This window comes from Oncorhynchus keta, chromosome 26 (assembly GCF_023373465.1).
Source record: "Oncorhynchus keta strain PuntledgeMale-10-30-2019 chromosome 26, Oket_V2, whole genome shotgun sequence".
Taxonomy (NCBI): domain Eukaryota; kingdom Metazoa; phylum Chordata; class Actinopteri; order Salmoniformes; family Salmonidae; genus Oncorhynchus; species Oncorhynchus keta.
This window is the reverse complement of record NC_068446.1, coordinates 28,071,421-28,094,736: the sequence shown is the minus strand read 5'-3', so window position 1 is coordinate 28,094,736 and position 23,316 is coordinate 28,071,421. Positions and strand designations below refer to the sequence as shown.

General features: G+C 42.3%; 2 protein-coding genes across 4 annotated transcripts; both read left to right on the top strand.

Annotated features, from left to right (window-relative positions):
• The first annotated feature begins 165 nt into the window (after positions 1-165).
• On the top strand, positions 166-8,114 carry LOC118359205 (AN1-type zinc finger protein 5-like). Of its 2 annotated transcripts, none has more exons than XM_035737568.2 (6): positions 166-304; positions 1,741-1,956; positions 2,235-2,349; positions 2,536-2,663; positions 2,840-2,947; positions 4,506-8,114. In XM_035737568.2, exons 2-6 carry the CDS (start codon positions 1,797-1,799, stop codon positions 4,652-4,654), a joined length of 660 nt encoding a protein of 219 aa, XP_035593461.1. In that variant the 5' UTR covers positions 166-304; positions 1,741-1,796; the 3' UTR covers positions 4,655-8,114. The 2 variants fall into 2 exon arrangements, with proteins under 2 accessions (XP_035593461.1, XP_035593462.1); XM_035737569.2 differs by having other exon boundaries at positions 200-304; positions 1,792-1,956.
• Positions 8,115-12,622: 4,508 nt separating this feature from the next.
• Positions 12,623-21,356, top strand: LOC118359202 (alpha/beta hydrolase domain-containing protein 17A-like). Of its 2 annotated transcripts, none has more exons than XM_035737563.2 (5): positions 12,623-12,861; positions 13,766-14,147; positions 15,153-15,347; positions 15,783-15,962; positions 17,177-21,356. In XM_035737563.2, the coding sequence occupies exons 2-5, from the start codon at positions 13,774-13,776 to the stop codon at positions 17,400-17,402; spliced, it is 975 nt and encodes a 324-aa protein (XP_035593456.1). In that variant the 5' UTR covers positions 12,623-12,861; positions 13,766-13,773; the 3' UTR covers positions 17,403-21,356. The 2 variants fall into 2 exon arrangements, with proteins under 2 accessions (XP_035593456.1, XP_035593455.1); XM_035737562.2 differs by having other exon boundaries at positions 12,624-13,600.
• The last annotated feature ends 1,960 nt before the right edge of the window (positions 21,357-23,316 follow it).

The window sequence follows — 23,316 nt, the reverse complement described above, 5'->3', positions numbered from 1 at the left end:
TTTTTCCAATTAACACAAACATGTTTTCCTAGAACCTGTATGTTCAATGTCACAGTACTCATAAGAATAATTTTTTAAATATAATTATATCACCCCGTTTCTACAATGGTATTGTATTTGGCAAATTAAATGGGGATATTATGCATGTGAGAAAATAATGAATTGTTGCTTAGAATTACGTCACGGTGGTTTCGAATGTCGGGAGCTAGCGCTGGTTAGGAGGCCGCGCGCACAGAGGCGACCGATTACTTGTACATTTCTGGAGACTAAGGTCGTCAACACCGCTCATCACTTCGTATTTCAGGTACTGGGTTGCTTTAACAATAAATAAGAAACGATTTCGCTAATGTAAACCGATTAAATATGTTCCCGCTGACGACAAGCTACTGTACCGTTAGCGCTTCGTGCTAGCTAGTTATAGTAGCCAGATAACATGTACTGCCAGCTACAACTGCTAACGTTCGTTTAGACACTTGTGTGCCAACTAAGTCGTTACATATTCGGTGTAATTCGTCTGACTAATAAACATAATTACCCAGATAAGCTAGTGCATTTTTACATTCAGGACATGAAAAATATGACGTCGCCGCTGGTCCTTGTTTTCAATGAATTAGCTAGCTAAATGTTACTGTAGCTAACTAAATAACCAGTCTCTTGCTAGCCCAACGCTATTTGCTTTTGAGCGAGGACGCAATTGTTTTCGACTGCGGACAAACAAGACCTGGGTTGATAATCAGCAGTAACGTTAGTTACTAACTGATCTAGTTAACCAGACCGCTAGTTTGCCAATTGTCAGTCTATGACGAGGGAATGCCATAATTGTATTGTGTTCTTTCAAGTTTGCTTGAACCGACCAAAACATGTAGCTATGATGCTGGCGCTGTAATTGAATTTAGGTTATCCTGGCAGCCTTTGCAGTGTTGGTATTTCTTGGTTTATCGAGGCACAAACTATTTTGTTTTCAATGCACACACTACAGCTAGCTAGGTAGTAAGCTTGTGTTTGTGACACAGGCACTGTCTGACAGTTTGCGATGTGTATTTTGTTGTTGGTCTGTTTTCCATGCTGTAAAACAAGGAGTACCAACGCGTTCATGGAAAATGAGCCCATATGTATGGTCATGGTGACTTATATTAAACATGTTCAGTCATTTAGCAGGCGCTCTTAACCAGATTAGTGAGTGCATACATTTTCATACTTTTTCGTACTGGTCCCCGGTGGGAATCGAGCCCACAACCCTGACGTTGCAAGCGCCATGCTCTACCACACGGAATATCTCAGTTTTACTTCCAGCCAGGTGCATGTGTAAGAGTATTGTGATTTGTAACTGCTTCTGTTTCTACTGTCAGTGTTATCTGACCATTCAAATGAAGTAAACAAGTTGTTTTTGTGGTTTGAAAGCTACGGGTGTAAAATTCTAAGCCTAATTTAACAGAATAAAGCATAGCTCCTGGATTGGGTAGCCTCCATGCTAGTAACAATAAACAGTATTTGTATTGTATCTAACAAAATAGATCACTCATCACCAGTACTATACAGATTAGATCTGTCAGGATCATCTCTAATACACTAAACCAATAATCAATCATTCACACTTACTCCTGGCAAAACCACTAACACTTTCAGAACTGCTCTCCTGCTCCAATGCCGGTCTCCAAGCTCTTTTAGCCTTTTTATAGACATGTTCATGTAAACAATGGCCGGCCGTGAGTTTGACTAACTCTTCAACCCCATTTTCAGGAATATCCTCTCCCATCCCCCTTACCCCCCCCTCCCCTCCCCCTTTATCAGAGAGCATGGCTCAGGAGACCAATCAGACGCAGGTGCCAATGCTTTGCACTATGGGCTGTGGTTACTATGGTAATCCCCGCACCAATGGTATGTGCTCGGTCTGCTACAAGGAACACCTACAGAGACAACAGGGAGGGGGGCGTTCCAGCCCCCCAGGTGACAAAGGTAGGAAGATGGGAGAGGGACCCAAAAGGAGGGTGGTGGGTTGCTAAAAGGGGCTGGAGAATGAGGTAGCAATCGCTGCTAAAACCTTGGCATTATAAAGCAAGAGAGTGATTTATCAGTTCGTGAAACACAACCCTTTTTGTTTTGTTCTTTTTTTTTTTTGGACCATGTAGGTAATCAATAGCATGTGGCATGATTCAATATAGGTACAATTCATTCATGGTCAACAACTGGGGGGGTTCAGTTGTGTCCTATATAAACGTGTGGTTTATCTACAGGCTCGGCAGCTTCATCGCCAGTGGGGTCCCCGGGAGCAGCTGGTGTGTCAGTGGAGAGCACAACGTCGGAACCCAGTACGGAAGGGGTCACTACGCCTGAGGAAAGGACATCCAGGTATGCTGACATAAAATCAGCTTGTCTCTGCAAACAAACACACAGACTGCTAAATGGAATCCATTACATTGACAGTAAGCTGTTGCTCAAGAGGCTTTTGTTCATTGTTTTTTGAAGTTCCATAGTATATTGGATTATGGTTTGTTGTTCACCTCATTATTGGTCTGTGTGAATGTGTGTCTCCAGTCCCAACTCCCCCAGCCCAGTAACCCAGCAGATGACAGCCATGAGTATCTCCCAGGATACTGGAGCCACTGACTCAGACCGGGCTGATGGGGACGAGGAAGAGGACGAGGGGACATCCAAAAACACTGGTTAGAACAACAGGAAAAAAAGCTTGAGACTTTTTCAGTAGCAGTCATCAGCAGTATATGGCATGGCTCCTGTCTTGTTATACATAACTACGCTGCAGCCACCCGAGGGTACACTTCAAAAGTAATATATGGGTAGCTCTGTTTGTGAGGTTCAGTTAGATGTTGTATTTTAACAGGGCCAGTGGGGGAGGCAGCCCAGGCCTCGTCTGATGGTGATCAAACCCCTGACAAAAATAAGAAGAAGAACCGATGCTTCACCTGCCGGAAGAAAGTGGGCCTGACTGGTAAGACGGAAGATTGGGTGTCCAATCAGAAACACATCTTTTGACCAATGGGTAAAATAATATGGTAATTGTGTAGATACTCCTCTAAGAAAACCAATGGTCCAAACATTGTCTCTCATAATCCATTAAAAAGTTATTGGAGTATTTACCCTTGTAGGATAGCTGAAATTAGAGACCCTAAATCAGAGAAAAAAGTGGTAAAGTAACAGGAAAATAGTTTTGCATCAGCTAGGCTAGATGCTGTGTGAGAATTAAGTCTAACTGAATGGCTCACTGTTGAACTCATCTTTCTTCTCGAATCTGGAGGGCATAAAACAATATAGAGGTAAGATATTGATTTTGAGACATGACATGGAGTATTTTCATATTATACACACATCTTTGAAATGTCAACGGTACACTGAGCCGTACTGCAAGCTTTGTATTTTTTAAGCATTTTACATTTAATTTGAATTTTTGCAACCTGCGGAAACCACTGCAGATGACTACCAGAACATGTAAAATCCTCAAGTTGCTGTGAGAAAGCGTCACTGCTTTGTCAACAGAGCTGGGTGCTTATTACTGAATGTATTAGGTTACGAAAGCTGACTTTTAGGATATAATATTAATACCATGTTAGAGAAAGACCCCAGTGAATGATTCAGGACATGAAGAATCATATTTGTTCTGGTAAAATGTATTTTATAACATAAGGAAGTGTGTTTTGGGTAGTGGGTGGACACCTAACAGAAGGTTTCAGGGTGCACAGCACACACATGGCAGGTGGCTGTTGAGTTCAAAGGGTTTATGGGGCATTGAGCTCGAGTGCAAAGGAGTTATTTTCTGAGTTAGCTTTTAGGTGTTTGAGATTGTCTCGAATCTTTACCTCTGGGGAAATGGAAGCATGCAGGGCTAATTAGTTAGTTCAGATACATTTTTATTTTTTTATCTGACTGATGTTACTGCTCTCATACAGTGCTGATTTGATGCTTTTTCAATGGTATGTTTGTTTTATTTTTTTCAAAGAAATTCTATAATCTGCTACACAAACTAAATTATATCTCATTTTCAATAGACATGATTAATCTGCCAATTTGAACGTCAGAACATCATATTTATCACACACAGTGCAAAAATAGCACAGAGACCTCAAGACTGAATGTTAATACGATGCCATTGTCCTTACTGGCTGTTTTTTAACTAAATCTTTGGTTTAAATTTTTTTTTTCAATATTTGCATGTTTATTTAATAGTTCCTATTCCAAACATAGACTACAAGTTGTATGAAAGTAGTCCACCTATCACATTGCTGTTTGTGTAGAGAGCAACATACTGCAGGTTAGTGGTGCATTTCACGGTCCACTGCATTTCACAGTGTACTGTTGGCTTGCACTCTACCGTGGTGTTGGCCTGCTATACAACAATCTCTTGGAAGAGCCTTGTGCTCACCACCCTCTAAGAAAGCACACTGTTACTACACATCTCAGGTTTTCATCTTGGACCAGTTTGTTGGAACTGACTGTGGAGACTGAGACGTAGATAGGGTTGGATTAACTTTGTCCATCTCTTCACTCTCTAGGCTTCGACTGTCGCTGTGGTAACCTGTTCTGCGCCATTCATCGGTACTCTGACAAACATAACTGTCCTTACGACTACCGAGGCGCCGCCGCAGCCCGCATACGCAAGGAGAACCCCATTGTGGTGGCTGAGAAGATCCAGAAGTTATGAGGACTAAGTAGAAAAGTCTCTGACGTGAACATTTGGAACAATGGCGGCATGGAATAATACCAGATAAAATGGCTTCATTTGTTCATGGTAGGATAAGGCGGGTGGGGTGGCAGCATAGCCCCTGTCCAGCCACTCCCTTTATTGGCATCTCCCTCTCTCTCTCCTAGAGTGACTGCTGGAGTGTGAATGCGTGTGTGAATTCCCATGTGGGGAGATGGTGTGTGTGTGTAGCTTGAGAGTCAGGGAGAGTGCAGTAGGGTTAGGTGGGCATTTGTCTGCTGTGGGGAGGGAAGGCATTACATTTTTACCCTTTTTATTGTTAACTTGGTGGGACTTATTTTTATATTATCCCTGCGAGGTAGTTAAAATGAGACAGAAGTAACCTGTTTAAGAGCATGCCACAGCTCGGATAAGGACATTGGGAGGTCAAGTTAAGATCCATACTGGGAGTTTCTGTGTATATCATCAAGATCTTTTGAAGACTTCACATTCATTTACTCCCAAAGAAAAACCATTGTCTAGTTTCTGTCAAATGGGCCTTTTTGTCTTATTTTAATGTTTCCCTCTGGGTGATTAGTTCACAACATGTCAAACTCCCAAGTCTCTGCATTGAAGAATGTTTTCTCTTGGATATATTGACTTCTCATACTGATGTTGGGTGCATGAACAGTTAGTTATTGGAGGGGGTGGGACAGGGCTGGGGTTATCAAGATAGCCTTGACATAACTGAGTGATTGAGTTCTGTTATTTTCCCCTTCCTTTTTGTTTTAATGAGCGAATGACATCAGAAGATCTATATTAATATATTGTAGTTAGCTTGAATTGTTTGATTGCATTCTATTTATTTTTTAAATCATTTGGTTGGTTTGTACTGGAGGATTGGCAGCATGTGTCCGCAAATCAGTTGATTTGTACTTAACCTTTCAATTCTATTTAAGCATTTCCATCTGATTATGTAACCATTTGAAGAATACACATTCTGATATGTGATGGAGTAGAGTGGACATAAAAGGTCCATTATTTTGGAATCAAAATGCAACAAATAGTGTCACCTGCAGAGCACAAAACATTGAATGTGCAAATGAACCTACTCTGTTTTCTTCAGCCTCTGGGTCTTTATAGTTTAGTTGGATCTCTATGCAGGTTTGCTACAGAGAATAAAGCATATTCTTCCCATGCTGGCAGGACATAATGTAGTGTTCTCCTTGAACACCTGCTTCTGTTCCATATAGCTTACACTTTAAGAATCCTTGTCCTTAACCACCATCATACCACTGACATATGCTGAATGATAACTGAACTGGTTGGCAATTAATCTCCATAGTGACACACCTCTATTCTCAGCTGAAGTGAATTACTTCAGAATGTCCTCCCAAATGAGTCCTTTTTCGAAGACGCTTCTAGCTTGCTACTTCCGGAAGATCAAAATGTGCATGCATGTACAGTCAGATGAATAACTGTTTATTATAAACAGAAAAACGAGCAAGAATGTTAAGACACACAGCATTAGCACAATGCAACGCGTTACTGGAACCTTGACTGGCTGAGGTTCAAGTTAATGGGACTCTACTATGTTTTCAATTGTAAATACCATGTGGCTACTATTCATGTAGTATAATCTTATGTAGAATGTCGCCAGATAATAGGCGGGGAGAAAAATATCAAAATATTAGTATGTGTATAACAGTGCTTTTCATAACTACCCTAAAATAAGTGCAGTGGCACTGCTTGGTTTTCCTTTTATTTTGTTTCACTCACAGGTAATTCCTGTGTCTTCAAACGGTGTAGAATTTAGTCAAAGGGCTCAAATCACCCTGGATGACATATTTATCTTTGACAGTGTCATGCTAGGTTGCTTTCCAGTTCCTCCTGACTGCCCTGAGATTCAGTGACTCAACTCTACAGACAGTCAAACACATCCCTTCTATGTCCAAAGTACTGCTACTAACTGGCTCACTCCTCAACAAGGTCCTTGGTGTCCCTGTGGTTGTTTTCAGGATTGGTCACACTAGTTCATTTCAAAACAATTTGTGGCAGTTTTGCATTGTTGAATCAAAGGTGTATCAAACATTGATTTACAATTCATGCTTTTTCATAACATAGCAGAAGTCATTGAAAAAGATTGTGTGGAAAAAGCAGATACTGAAAAACAGCAAGTGTAACACCTGGCAAAACAACAAGGAGAAAGTCTGAACTAAAGGAGATCTCTTTATATAAACGGAATAACCTAGACTTAATTTAGTCAGACCTGTGATTGGCGCGTTAGCCTGGGTAGTATTACCAGTTAAAGAATGTCTTAGTGAAGGGCGGGCAGCAGTGGCTTAGGGCCTTGGCATGCAAACACCAAGACAGCCTGTCCCTGAGCCTAGCCCGGAGCTCAAAGCCCCTGTTACGAGATGAGTCCTCTGGTTTATCATTTGGAATCAGACACTTGGATCTTAGGGTTCACACTGTTTAAAGCATCTGAGTGGAGATGGTGCAGTGCCTTTGATACCATGTAAGAAGAGGGCCTGAGAAGAAGTGTGTATGATGAGCTAGGCTGTCTGAGTTGAAAAACCTTCCTTGCTGTTGGTTTATTCCCCATGGTGATGTTTTGGTTTTAAGGGTGTGCACTAAACAGACTTTTTTAAATGGGGCAGAGATGCGTGGCCTCGTGTACCTGATGAGTGTACTCTGTTCTAGGGCAAGGGAACAGCTTCGGCTTGTACTTCAGTTTGGCTGACTGTCGTCTTTGCAGTTGTGATGTGTTGCAGGTTGGTAGTTCCCTTGACTGCTCAGACTATCCCAGCATTTAAAAAGGTGAGCAGTTTGAATGTTACCAATGGGTTGATGGGGTCATGCTTATCAAGCTATTTTTGTCTCTGGAATTGACCACACTGAGCCTCCCTTGTGGGGCCCACTGAGCTTATGTTTTAGGCTTAATAAGAACTGTTGAATCACTGCAATTGTATGTAAATGGATCAACTAAACCGGATCAGAATCAGTGATTTGATGTTAGGAAAACATCCACTGCAATTTCAATCTGTTGCACTTTTACAATGTTGATGTCAAGTTTGTCTTTAGCACACTTTAACATAATCATTGTCCTCATCTTGCAGGCCATTACTACAAAAGCTTTTGATCTGTGATGGGTAACCAGCTAATGGGTGACCAAATCTGTCAATATTCTCTCAATGTGTTGCAGCAGAACTGAGTTCCCATAAAATACAGTGAAGTGCTTGACTCATTCCACTGATGTATGAGAAATGATGGAACAGACAGTAATTGAGTTCCAAAATGTTACAAATTTTAGATCTCTCCTGTAGGAAATTGCAAAAGTGCAGTCAAGTCCTTTGGACTGGTGCACACCAGTCCCCCAGAAACAACACCAGATATCTTTTTGTTTTTTTTCTTTAAAAATTTAGGATTGTATGATGTGTAAGTATAAAACAATAAAATTACAAAGTTTATTTTAAATTTACACTGTCTTTTGTATTTATTTGTACAGCTGAGGGTAAGCAAGACAGATATAGGACATCAGGGTTCAGACTTTCCTCTTGAGATCGGTTTATCCTATATAAAGCCTAACATTCCATCACAGCCTCACAACACCTGGAGTACATTCAATGGACAACACTTAATATTGCAGTAGGCTATTGTTGCAGTAGCCTATTGTTGTACATTTACACAATGCGTTGTACTGATGTGTTTCTCTGACTCGGCAAAATGCTTAAGAGACAAATGGGTGTCCACAATGTCACCAAATGTTCAACTGGAATGGATGCTGGCTCTAACTAGAATTTACCATGAGGGCAAACCTATCCTGCTGTGTTTAACACACCTAGACTGAGGCAGCCATGTCCATGTGTGCAGTAGCTGTGTATACCCGTGCCACAGAGCCCTGCCCACTTCCACATCAGCAGCCATTCACTACTCTTGGTTGGATTTGAGCAACAAAGTAGGTGTCAATCTACCTACCAAACACACCACACTTAATAATGATGGTATACCTCACCTTTCAACTATGTTAAATGTGTTGAGTAAGTTGTTTACTACACACACTCTCCGGTCAGTTTATTTGGTACACCACCCCGTTCACAAAAACGGATCACTCCTACAGACAGTGAGTCACGTATCTTGTTATATAAAGCAGACAGGCATTGAGGAATTCAGTTACTGTTTGTTGAATGTTAGAATGGGTGAATTGAGTAACCTAAGCAACTTTGAGTGTGGTATGATCGTTGGTGCCAGGCGCGCCGGATACAGTATCTCAGAAACGGCTGCCCTCCTGGGTTTTTCACACAGGACAGTGTCTAGGGTTTACGAGGATGGTGCGACAAACTAAAAACATCCAGTCAGTGGCAGTCCTGTGGGACAGATGTCAAAGGTGAATAACAAGAATCGTCCAAGCTAACAGGCAGGCCACAACAGACAAATAACGGCGCAGTGGTATGCAGAACGACATCTCGGAATGCACAACTCATTGATCCATGTCGCAGATGGGCTACTGCAGCAGATGACCGCTGGGTTCTACTCCTATCAGCTAAAAACAAGAAGCAACTTCAGTGGGCACGTGATCAACAGCACTGGACAATTGAAGAGTGGAATAACATGACAGCGAGTTCAGTTAATTTGAGTGGCCTGCGCAGTCCCCAGGCCTCAACCTAATACAGCATCTTTGGGATGAGATGGAACGGGCTGTTTGCAGAATGAATGTATTGCCGTCCAATCTGCAGCAACTGTGTGATGCCGTTGCGTCAGCATGGACCAACATCACTGTGGAACATTTCCGACACTTTATACAATGCCCCTAAGAATTCAGGAGGCAAAGGGGGGTCCAACCCAATACTAGATGGGTGTACCTTATAAACGGTCCAGTCAGTGACAAAGCTACTAACTACTATATCCTGGAAGAGATCCATGCAACAAACTACATTTTTGAAAATATGCTGACACCTATTTTCCAGAGGTGGGACCAAATCACTATTATTAGAGTCACAAGCAAGTCACAAGGTCTGAGTCTCAAGTCGTGTCCCAAGTAGAACGGGTCATGTCTCCAGTCAAGTCCAAGTCATGTCTCCAGTCAAGTCCAAGTCGTGTCCCAAGTAGAACGGGTCATGTCTCCAGTCAAGTCCAAGTCGTGCATTCTAAGATCAAGTCGAGTCAAGACAAGTTTTGTTTTACATCTCAAGTAAAGTAAAAAATAAATAAATGCTATACATGCAAATCTTTGTCTATTTATTGAAGCTACCAGACAACCCTTTTCATTATTTTGTCTAACACATTTTGATATGTAAGAATTCAGTTTAATAACAAATTCCAAATGCAAGCTTCATAAGTAATTGATAAATTTACCACAAGACCTACCATAAGACCAGTAGCTAGGCCTATGCTAGTTATTGTTCATTGACACTCCATTGCTGGTGAGCTTGCAAAGTAACCAGTTAATAGTGTCACCAAACAATATTTGGAGCTGGATATTCATTTATGGAAATCTCCTCTCCCTACACTACCGGTCAAAGGTTTTTCTTTATTTTTAAAATGTTCTACATTGTAGAATAATAGTGAAGAGATACAAAACTATGAAATAACACAAATGGAATCATGTAGTAACCCAAAAAGTGTTAAACACATCAAAACATATTTTATATTTGACATTCTTCAAATAGCCACACCTTGCCTTGATGCCAGCTTTGCACACTTGTCATTCTCTAAACCAGCTTCATGAGGTAGTCACCTGGAATGCATTTCAAATAACAGGTGTGCCTTCTTCAAAGTTAATTTGTGGAATTTCTTTCCTTCTCAATGCGTTTGAGCCAATCGGTTGTGTTGTGACATGGTAGGGGGTTATACAGAAGATAGTCCTATTTTGGTAAAATACCAGGTCCATATTAAGGCAAGAACAGCTCAAATAAGCAAAGAGAAACGACAGTACATTTCTTTAAGACATGAATGTCAGTCAATACGGAAAATTTCAAGAACTGCTTCACAGAGTTCAAGTAACAGACACATTTCAACATCAACTGTTCAGAGGAGACTGTGTGAATCAGGCCTTCAGGGTCAAATTGCTGCAAAGAAACCATTACTAAAGGACACCAATAAGAAGAAGAGACTTTCTTGGGCCAAGGAACATGAGCAATGGACATTAGACCGGTGGAAATTTGTCCTTTGGTCTTGAGTCCAAATGGGAGATATTTGGATCCAACCTCCATTTCTTTGTGAGATGTGGGTGAACGGATGATCTCCACATGTGTATTTCCCACCGTAAAGCATGGAGGAGGAGGTGTGATGGTGTGGGGGTGCACTGCTAGTAACACTGTGATTTATTTAGAATTCAAGGCACACTTAACCAGCATGGCTACCACAGCATTCTGCAGCAATACGCCATCCCATCTGGTTTGGGCTTAGTGGGACTATCATTTGTTTTTCAACAGGACAATGACCCAACACACCTCCAGGATGTGTAAGGGCTATTTTACCAAGAAGGTGATGGAGTGCTGCATCAGATGACCTGGCCTCCACAATCCCCCGACCTCAACTAAATTGAGATGGCTTGGGGATGAGTCAGACCACAGAGTGAAGGAAAAGCAGCCAACATGTGCTCAGCATATGTGGGAACTCCTTCAAAACGGTTGGAAAAGCATTCCAGGTGAAGCTGGTTGAGAGAATGCCAAGTGTGTGCAAATCTGTCATCAAGGCAAATGGTGGCTATTTGAAGAATCTGAAATATAAAATATATTTGTATTTGTTTAACACTTTTGGGGTCACTACATGATTCCATGTGTTATTTCATAGTTTTGATGTCTTCACTATTATTCTACAATGTAGAAAATAGTAAAAATAAAGAAAAACCCTTGAATGAGTAGGTGTTTTTAAACTTTTGACCGATAGTGTACAATTTGACGATTGCGCTGCACCCGATTCACAAATCAGCAATCTGTTCGCTAGCTCAGTGGTTCAAAGCACACAATCGCTTAGATCGACCGCCTGCCCGCAGAATGCTAGTTGCCAACTGGGTAGCCCATTTTTTCCTCACAAATACCATAATTAATTCGCCAGAATATGTTACATCTCCATACCATAATATTGAAGGCAGTGCGATGTTACAGCCATCTTTAGACATATAACCAGTAGCCACCCAAACTAGGCCTATCTGAAATATGAAAATGATCAATGAAATCGCCAGGTGGTAGTCTGTTATTGTTCTGACGAAGATGACTCTGAAATAGCTTGCTAAACTGTACTCTGTTTTTGCCAGGCAAAACCTGAGAAAATGAAGCAAGTGCTTTCTGGTCACTTATCTCTGGATATGCGCTCTAGCCTTTGCGTGCCAATGCTGATGACTGGTCATTGGTCAAACACAGACGAGATGTTTTTGAGACAACAATCTAGTGCAATACCATAGCCCTATATTGGAAATCAGATCAAATTGACAAAGGTATATATAGAAAATATATATGAAACATGTTTTTACCACAGACTTTATTTTCTGCGTTTATCCAAAAATCCAACAAAAACGCCATTAATTTTCCTCATATGCTCAGTCCAACGAACCATGGTGGAGTAAGTGCCTACAAAAATAATCCATTACTATTTCCGTCATTGTTCTATCTGTGCTTTAATTAATCAATGCTATTTCTTGATCAGTTGGTAAATCACAATTTAGCCATGATACATCACGGGTGTTGCTGCTCCCGAACGCTGCCTGTAACATAGATCTGTTTGATAATAAAGTTCTCGGTTTCCACTAGTTACCACAGCCACAATGTCAAAATGGTCTATATCGTAAAAAATACATGAAAACAACCATTTGCTTTTTATTCTTAATTCAAGGCTATGGTTATGCATAAGGTTAGTAGTGTGGTTATAAATTAACGTTTTAAATCCTATTTTAAGAAGATAAATTGTAGGGAAAAAATGCTGTTTTTAAATGTAGTGTTTGTAGTAACTAGTGACGATCAAAGTTCCCCCGCTTTTCCATTGGAAGCTTTCCCCCTTCACTGTCATTTCCGGACGCGGCGAAACAGAAGGAAAAAAAATATTGCACAGCCAATGGAATGGATTAATACATGACAGTAGCTAGCTAGCAACTAGAAACTAATCATTTCAACCACAAAACATATGTGATTATCAAAACGGGTATCCTGGACGCTTGGTTTTTTAAGTATCGCTATATATTTGCATCAGTCCATAAATTACGGTCCTATCTGAGGAGACGGTGTTTCCAGGTCTGAATACCTAAACTAGTTAGCTGGCTACCCAATGCTAGCTAGTTAGCGGATACATTTCTGCTAACTAACATTAGATTGCCAGCCTTGATTTGGTATCTGTGGTTAATCCGAAATTTGTATTTGTCATTTTGTCATCATTTTTAGCAGTGCTGCTGTGTTTACTTATTTCGTTGCAGTTTGAACGTGTTTTAAAGGCACGACTTAACGTGAACGCTTTGACTCCTTCGCTTGTAGGCTAGCTAGGTAGCTAGTAGAAGGTCAACATTGTTGAACCCTGCTAGCTACAGCTGACTACAGTGGGTGGGATAGACACTTATCAGCAAACCGTCAGCTGCAGTTATGTGTAATGAGATATAAACGGAGTGGGTGTTTTCTGCTATCCAGATCCAGACAGTTGTTCATTAGTTAGTCATTAGCTAGCTAACTGGCAAAGTAGCTATAACATTACCTGCTGGCTAAAGTTACTCAATTCTCTCCAACCATGATCAAGTTGATGCGCACGAAAATACCTCAATAACAACCAATACTTGGAAATATGGATTTCACGTGGACTTCAGCCATACTTCAAAATCCTCCGATTCTACTTTCAAAATTACATTTTCAAACTACTGACTTAGCTACATTTTGATTTTTGCTGACAGGACAACTTTCCCTGTTTTGTTTTTGGAGAGTATTGTTTTGACTTGGGATCTCTGGTAGATTTTTGCATGGTAGTTAGTTTCTTTCTCAATAACAGGTAGGCCTGAATTCGATGTTCTGTTATTGTTATTAACCGTTGATGAGATACATTTGTCAAGTCTTGTTCAGAACATTTTTAACTACAGTGGAATTTGTGAATCAAATTCCGTTGTAGTACAGAATGACATACAATCACAGTGCTCATCTGTCTTTGCCCCCACAGAGTGGACAATGAATGGCCTATCTGTCAGTGAGCTATGCTGCCTGTTCTGCTGCCCCCCCTTTCCGAGCCGTATTGCTGCCAAGCTTGCCTTCCTGCCTCCTGAGCCTACATATTCCCTCCTCCCAGACCTAGAGGGGTCTGTAGCCCTGGGGACAGCAGGGACCGCAGGGCTGAGATCCAGAGCTAGTGGGGTACCTGGAGCTGCTGTAGGGGGCTCAGTCAGCACTGGTCCTGCAGAAGGAAAATGGAAGCTCCACCTGACAGAGCGAGCCGAGTTCCAGTATTCCCAGAGAGAACTGGATGCTACAGATGTGTTCCTTACCCGCTCCAGTCGTGGAAACAGAGTGGGATGCATGTACATCCGCTGTGCCCCCACTGCCAGGTTAGTCACACGTGTGTGTGTGTGTGTGTGTGTGTGTGTGTGTGTGTGTGTGTGTGTGTGTGTGTGTGTGTGTGTGTGTGTACACACCTTGGCTCATTGAGGCTCTATTGTTTCACCATGTGTCACACATCCTCTGATAAACTCACCCCCTGTTCCTCTTGTGTTGTTTTTGTTATGCCATTATTTTGCTTGTGTGCTATTTCTTTACTTCCTGTACTTGCTTCCTCATTGTGTCAGGCTATCTCAAACCTGTTCTCTTCCTGCTTTCCTCATTCATTGTTCATGCCATCTTCTTTGACCTACCGATACCATTCTCCTTGTTTTTACCCCAATTCATGCTCTCATTTTTTGCATGTGGTTTTGTAAGATGATATTGGTGAGTTGTGATAATCTAATTTGTCTATTGGTGATCGATAGTCTGGTTTTCAGAGTTTATACATCATTATGTTTTCACATGGTATGGCTTCAGGTAGCCTACTTGTTGCACCTGTTGATTTATTTCAGTAATCAGCTCAATTGATTGGTGAAGGCATGGACTGGGTCCTGTTACACTTGATGTAGTGCCAGTATCACACGTGAATGTAATATGGCACTCCTTGTTCAGGGTATTTTGAGTAAAAAGCCCAAGAGCAAAGCAATTACTTACTGTATGGGAGGGGCCAAGTCTCTTTAGGGAATAGAGAGTATCCAGTGGCTTTAGGGAGCACAGCTTGCATTCCTGGATAGAAAGCACATGGCTGATGCTTGGGGAATAGCAACCCTATTATTCATGTAATAGAGAACAAGTAAAAAGACAGGAGTTAAACTTAGTGAACTAGTCCTCTCTTCAGTCTGTGGCCGTAACCGGTTTACCTTAATCGGCACATTCAAGTCCCATTCAAATCGGTAATTCCTGAGGTTTTAATGGGAATCTGCTGTTCACACAGTACAGGTCAGGATAGGTAAAAAGACCAGGTACGGTCTATCTTGGTAACCTAGTTGTCTCTCTGTGGCCTCTCTCACCAGGTTCACAGTGCTGTTCTCTCACGGCAATGCGGTGGACCTTGGCCAGATGAGCAGCTTCTATATCGGCCTGGGAACGCGTATCAACTGCAATATCTTCTCCTACGACTACTCCGGCTACGGTGTCAGCACGGGCAAGCCTTCAGAGAAGAACCTCTACGCTGACATTGATGCCGCCTGGCAGGCCCTGCGCACACGGTACTTACCCAACTCACAGGGCTGGGCAGGCTGGAGCTCTATACATCACCATGTCAGGGAGTGACGGCTGTGTCGTCATCGGGAGATGTCACCTTACAGAGAGAGAGGGGGGGGGGTGATGTCACACAATGACAGGCTCATGCAGCTAATGGACTGGTCTCATTAGTTTGATGGGATGCTGTGTTATCAATGGCTGTCCTTGGATAGATGTTATGGAGCTACAGCTGGTTTTTATGTTAGGCGTGCCATGTTCGCAGACATTTGTTATCCGTTTACTCCTAGATCTATATGATTAAAGTATGTTGTCATTATATATTATCATAGTTTAGGCTTCATAGGAGTGATTCCTGTTCAAATTGTTTTAGTGTTTGCTACTCCTAGCTTTTCCCTGACATGATTGTGTTTAATTCCTCTTTTTTTCCTGGTTGTGATCAGATATGGCATCAGCCCAGAGAACATAATCCTGTACGGGCAGAGCATTGGCACCGTGCCCACGGTCGACCTGGCATCTCGGTATGAGTGTGCTGCCGTGGTGCTCCACTCCCCCCTCACCTCTGGCATGCGGGTGGCCTTCCCAGACACCAAGAAGACCTACTGCTTTGATGCTTTCCCCAAGTGAGTAACCTCCTTATCTCTTTATCTTCAACTCTGACTGCTTGTCTGTCTGCCTTTTGGCATTTTCACATAATAGCACACGATGAGATTAGGATATAAGTGTAGAAATGGAAATGTAAGTGGCAAAAGATTTGTCCAACTAAAAGGAGAAGAACTGCAATCTCTTTCATGTATTACATTATTCAGTCTCTCTCTCTCTCTATGGGGAAACAGCCTCATCACATCTGAGTCACAACTGAGTCATCTCTCACTCTGCATCAGATCATAAGCAGGTGTCATAAACACTGACTCCTCCAGTCATTTTATCATATCATCACCCTTTATTATGTAAAGTGTGATGGTGTGGTATTTGAGCCATTAGAATCACATGTTGGTTCACTGAATAGAATTCCGGTACAGTACCAGGCAGTGCCAGTGTAGGAGTAGAGTACGTGACGAGGATGCTTCTGCTCTGTGGTGAAAGCCTCCAGTGTTCTCCTCCACCCCCCTGAGTTCTCCCACCACTGGGTGCCTGTTGCCTAGCTGGCTCTCCCCACTCTTCAGCCCACACTGACTCCCATACTCCAGGAGTAGGTAACTCGATTCAGCCGAGGACCGATGTCCAAGCGGATGGTCGGGGGCCAGAAAATTCTGCTCATTTGTACACTTGAACAAGTATTTGTAGGAATAAAAAGTTTTTGCTGAGTTCCTTGTGATTTTAGTCTTTTTTGATAAACTAAAATGACTCGCAGGCTGGTTTTGGCCCGCAGGCCGCCTGTTTCCGACCCCTGCCATATGCCATCCGGTCAGTGGACTCCCAGTAATGTAATACTAGCTTGGTTCAGATCTGTATGTGCTTATAGCCAAACCACAGTTATGTGTGGGACAGAGGGAGGACAATGAGTACTCTCTTCCTTCTGAACTAGTTGATTGAGCTGAGCTGGGAGATGCATTTACATGCAGCAATAATGTGCTCTCATTTATCTACTGTCTGTCCTGTTTGTTCCTATACCTGTTTGGCAACAGTCGCTGGTCAGTGCTCACAGTTGCAGAGGGCAGGTTGCACTAACCGGCCATGCTAAAACAGACAGAAGTCTGTACAGCGCTTTCTGTCCATGGTTATCCTTTAAGAACATACTTAGTTATAACAGTGTTGTTACACACATGGTAATCTAGTGACTACCTTTGCTTCCCTTATCCCAAGACTCTAACTCCATTTCCTCTCTCTCTATCAGCATTGAGAAGGTGTCTAAGATCACGTCGCCGGTGCTGATCATCCACGGGACGGAGGACGAGGTGATCGACTTCTCCCACGGCCTGGCTCTGTTCGAGCGCTGTCCCAAGGCCGTGGAGCCACTCTGGGTGGAGGGGGCGGGACACAATGACATCGAACTGTACAGCCAGTACCTGGAGCGCCTGCGCCGCTTCATTGGCCAGGAGCTGGCCACACAGCACGCTTGATACCACCTGAGTCAGTGAAAATGGGTGGCTCTGTCTGGGAAGAGGGGTGAAGCCTGGCCTCTCAGAATGAATAATCCTTCACCTTTTGGTGAACTTTGTCTGGATGCTCGCAGCCCTGTCTTTTTGTTGTTTTCCATCTTTTCTGTTTCTGTCATTAATACTGGTCAGTGATTCTCTAGTCCACCTCCCGCCCCGGGGACAGTGCAAGAATGCAACCCAGAGACATGGGTCTGTCTACTGGTCTGTCTAAAGCCCCTCTCTCTTACCCCAGCCCAACACAACCTCAGATAGGTCAGGTGTTCCAAACATGTACTGTTTAACCTCTTCTGAGACATTTACACATGATTCAACTTTAACTAACAACCCTAACATGGACAAATAATTGTGTGATGAATATTTGTCATTTTATCTTTTATAACACATGACACTGAGCCACTACTTTACAAATCATGTGGTATTGACAGATTAGTATAACTGTCCTGTTTGAAAGCAGGTTTGTTGCTCATGTTTTGTGTGGAATCTTTTTATCTCTCTCTCTCTCTCGTTTACAATTAAGATGTCAGATTAATAGTCTATGAATCATTTGTTTCATAAACATATAAATCAGACATTTTTATCATTATTAAGCATGGATTCATTTGAATCCATTAAGTGATTTAGAGCAAAAAGTTGCTGAATTTTTTGCTTTGGCTGAAGTTCAAAATTTCAGCCAAATTAATTGTTTCAAAAGCATTCTTAAGTCTCTTGCATATCTCTAAGGCACTATTGATTTCTAGCTCGGCAACCTCTTATGTTTCTATCTTGGCAACCACTCTTATGTTTCTAGCTCAGCAACCACTCTTATGTTTCACGCACTGAACTAAATTCACCTCTTACTGGGTTTCTGTCTGAAATGGTGGTTCCACATCCAACTTCAGATGTTTTCAAAGGCTTTTTTGTAAGTGATTTACAGAGTTGTACAAACAATTTCACTTTAGGTATTTCTAAATCAGTGAGTTTATTTCATACCTCCAAAAACACTAAATCATTGTGAATCACTAAGCTTTTGCCAGTAATGGCCATTCACATAGTAAATTGGGTCGGGTCAGTTGAGACTAAGCTGGATGGAGTATTAACTGAACTTGCTGCTAAAGATTATGATAAAATGGATTGAAAGGGGTCACAGTCTCCACATCCATTAATGCAGCTTAGTTTGATGGGAAATGGAACAGTCATACATGTTTCAATAATATGTTTTACGCTGTAGAGTGGAGCCAATACACGCTGCTGGTCCCATATGACATCTGAAAACACTTATTCAGTCATGTTACATGTGTGATTAGTTTCTTGTTTACTTCATTTTAGGGTAAATAACACTTCATTATAACATTAGTAGAGCTATGGAATAGGATGTGCTCTATTTTGTTATTGACCATGTTTATTTTGAGCAGGCTCCCTTTTCAGCTCCAACTAGCCCTTTTCACTCACTTCATCCTGTTGCCACACTATTTCAGACAGACTTGGGATTCCACCATTTCTGTCCGTCTGTGTGTGAAAGTTGACTTGGACGAATGCCCAACTTCTCTGGCATATGGGGTCCACCACCACAAGATAGTGGATATCCTTGGGTTGGGTTTTGGGGGAGTCAGGATAACATGTTCATAGCAACCAAAGTTTAACAGGAAATGTTCTGTCTTGGACAAAACGGGCCTGCTTTTCTAATGGTATGTTCATCAGAACCAAAGAGAAAGTCCATCACATCACCCATAGTACATGGGTTTCTTATCAGCCACTGCATACAGTTAGGGAACAAAAGTGAGTGTTTACTCCCTATGATGGACTATTGTATCGAGAATACAAGCAATACAACTGATTTCTGTGTCTGGGTGGTCTGAGAGAGGAGCATGTGTCTGTGGGAGGTAGGGTTGCAAAATTCTGGGAACATAGAAGAAATTCACTTGTTTTCCCGAAATCCCAGTTGGAGGGTTCCCCGGACGCAGGAGGGAGTAAGCAGGACTCAAGTCATCCAACCAGGACTCATGGAAAACAAGGGAATTTATTGAAAGTTCACAGAATTTTGCAACCCTAGTGGGAGGTGACGGACTGACTGTACTTCGAGTTCCAGACACACATTCAGAGCTTTTGTTTGAAGAAACGTAAGTTATGGAAATACATTTTTTGTAATCAAACGTAATGTGCCTTCGAAAAGTATTCAGATCCCTTGACTTTTTCTACATTTTGTTAGGTTACAGCCTTATACTCAAGTTGATTAAATTGTATTTTTTTCCTCATCAAGCTACACATAATACCCCATAATGACAAAGCAAAAACAGGTTTAGACATTTTTGCTAATTTATATAAAAAATAAAACGTAAATATAACATTTACAAAAGTATTCAGACCATTTACTCAGTACTTTGTTGAAGCACCTTTGGCAGCGATTACAACCTCGAGTCGTCTTTGTTATGACACTACAAGCTCGGCACACCTATATTTGGGGAGTTTCTACCATTCTTCTGTGCAGGTTCTCTCAAGCTCTGTCAGGTTGGATGTGGTGCGTTGCTGCACAGCTATTTTCAGGTCTATCCAGAGACGTTTGATTGGGTTCAAGTCCAGGCTCTGGCTGGTCCACTCAAGGACATTCAGAGACTTGTCCCGAAGCCACTCCTGCATTGTCTTGGCTGTGTGCTTAGGGTCGTGGTCCTGTTGGAAGGTGAACCTTCACCCCAGTCTGAGGTCCTGAGTGCTCTGGAGCAGGTTTTCATCAAGGATCTCTGTACTTTGCTCTGTTCATCTTTGCCTCGATCTTGACTAGTCTCCCAGTCCCTGCCTCTGAAAAACATCCACACAGCAAGATGCTGCCACCACCATGCTTCCCTGCAGGGATGGTGACTGGTTTCTTCCAGATGTGACACTTGGCATTCATGCCAAAATGTTCAATCTTGGTTACATCAGACCAGAGAATCTTGTTTCTCATGGTCTAAGGCTTTAGGTGGCTCATGGCAAACTCCAAGCTGCCATGTGCCTTTTACTGAGGAGTGGCTTCCGTCTTGCCATTCAAGCATAAAGGCCTGATTGGTAGAGTGCTGCAGAGATGGTTGTCCTTCTGGAAGGTTCTCATCTCCACAGAGGAACTCTACAGCTCTGTTAGTGGGACCATCGGGTTCTTGGTCACCTCCCTGACCAAGGCCCTTCTCTCCCGATTGCTCATTTGGCCGGGTGGCCAGCTCTAGGAAGAGTCTTGGTGGTTCCAAACTTCTTCCATGTAAGAATAATGGAGGCCACTGTGTTCTTGGGGACCTTCAATGCTGCATATATGTTTTGATACACTTCTCCAGATCTGTGCCTCGACACAATCCTGTCTCGGAGCTCTACGGACAATTCCTTCGACCTCATGGCTTGGTTTATGCGCTGACATGCACTGTCAGCTATGGGACCTTTATATAGAAAGGTGTGTGCCTTTCCAAATCATGTCCAATCAATTGAATTTACCACAGGTGTACTCCAATCAAGTTGTAGAAACATCTGAAGGATGATCAATAGAAACAGGATGCACCAGAGCTCAATTTTGAGTCTCATAGCAAAGGGTCTGAATACTTATGTAAATAAGGTATCTGGTTTTTATTTGTAATACATTTACACACATTTAGAAAAAACTGTTTTCGCTTTCTCATTATGGTGTATTGTGTTTAGATTGCTGAGGATTTATATCTATTTAATCAATTTTAGAATAAGGCTGTAACGTAACAAAATGTGGAACAAGTCAATGGGTCTGAATATTTTCCGAAGGCACTGTATGTGCTATCTCTATGGATAATTTTTTGGGTGAGTATTTGGATCCAAGGTGATGATGGGTTGGTGTGTTATTCTATCCAGTTATGCATTGTTTATTATTTACAACTTTATGTTACGTTATAGAAATGTTTTATCTTTACTCCAAAAATAAAAACAAACATCATGAATTGATAAAATAAACCTTCTGTGTCTGTTGTGATTCCTATTATGTTTCTCACATTGATATAGAACTGCTCTCTGTAAATTATGTTTAAGTCAACTCTATTCACCATTTTCCCATTAATCTTTGTGATTCACCTTCGGAATGCTATAAAGAGCGAGCAGCATAAGTGTTGGAAAAGGCCTCAGAGGGCTTGTCTACCAGCTGATGTACGGCTGGTGGGTTTTACGGGCTCCTAACCAACTGTGCTATTTTGTACTTAATGTTGCTGCTACCGTCTCTTATGACCGAAAAGAGCTTCTGGACATCAGAACAGCGATTACTCACCTTGAACTGGACGAAGATTTCTTATTTAATGATTCTGACGCAAAGGATATACTGCTTTGTCAAGAAGAGGCCCAAATCCCTGTCATCAGCATGAAGAAAAGACTGAGGTAAGGGGGAGGAGGGCGGGGTGCCTTGTAGGAATTTGCCAACGAGTAGGTAAACCACCACTTCCCTCTGTATTATTGACTAACGTAAAATCATTGGAAAACAAACTGGACAATCTACGATTAAGACTATCCTACCAACGGAACATTAAACTGTAATATCTAACGTTTCACTGAGACGTGGCTGAACGACACAGGTAATATAGAGCTGGCTGGCTTCTCGATGTATTAGCAGGACAGAGCAGCTATGTCTGGTAAGATGAGGGGCGGGGGTGTGTGTATATATGTCACTCGAGTTATTGCTTCGCTTGAGGTAGAATACTTCACGATAAGCTGTAGACCACACTATCTACCAATAGAGTTCTCATCTATATTATTTGTAGTCGTCTATTTACCACCACAAACCGATGCTTGCACTAAGACCGCACTCAACGAGCTGTATAAGGCCATTAGCGAACAAGAAAATGCTCATCCAGAAGTGGCGCTCCTAGTAGCCGGGGACTTTAATGCAGGCAAACTTAAATCAGTTTTAACCTAATTTCAACCAGCATGTCACATGTGCAACCAGAGAAAGAAAAAAATCTAGACCACCTTTACTCCATGCATAGATCTCCCTCGCCCTCCATTTTGCAAATCTGACCATAATTCTATCATCCTGATTCCTGCTGAAAAGCAAAAACTAAAGCAGGAAGTACCAGTGACTCACTCAATACGGAAGTGGTCAGATGATGCGGATGCTACGCTACAGGACTGTTTTGCTAGCAACGACTGGAATAAGTTCCCTGGATTCATCCAATGGCATTGAGGAGTATATCACCTCAGTCACGGGCTTCATCAACAAGTGCATCAACGACGTCGTCCCCACAGTGACCATATGTATTTCCCAAACAGAAGCAATGGATTACAAGCAACATCTGCAAAGAGCGGGACACTAATCCGGACACTTATATGAAATCCCGCTATGCCATCAAACACGCAAAGCTTCAATAGAGGACTAAGATTAAATCCTACTACACCGGCTCTGACGCTCGTCGGATGTGGCAGGGTATGAAAAATATTACGGACCACAAAGTAAAACCCAGCCGCCGAGCTGCCGTGTCACGAAATACCTGTTATGCTCGCTTCGAGACAAGCAACACTGAAGCATGCATGAGAGCACCGGCTGTTCCAGACAACTGCGATCACGCTCTCCGTAGCCTTTAAACAGGTCAACATTCACAAAGCCGCTGGGCCAGACGGATTACCAGGACGTGTACTCAAAGCATGTGCGGACAAATTGGAAAGTGTCTTCACTGACATTTTCAACCTCTCCCTGAGTCTGTAATACCTACATGTTTCAAACAGACGACCATAGTCCCTGTGCCCAAGAAAGTGAAGGCTCTGATCAGGCCCTACACCCAAACAAGGGCACTGCGTTCATCCACCTCTGGCCTGCTCGCCTCCCTACCACTGAGGAAGTACAGTTCCCGCTCAGCCCAGTCAAAACTGTTCGCTGCTCTGGCCCCCCAATGGTGGAACAAACTCCCTCACGACGCCAGGACAGCGGAGT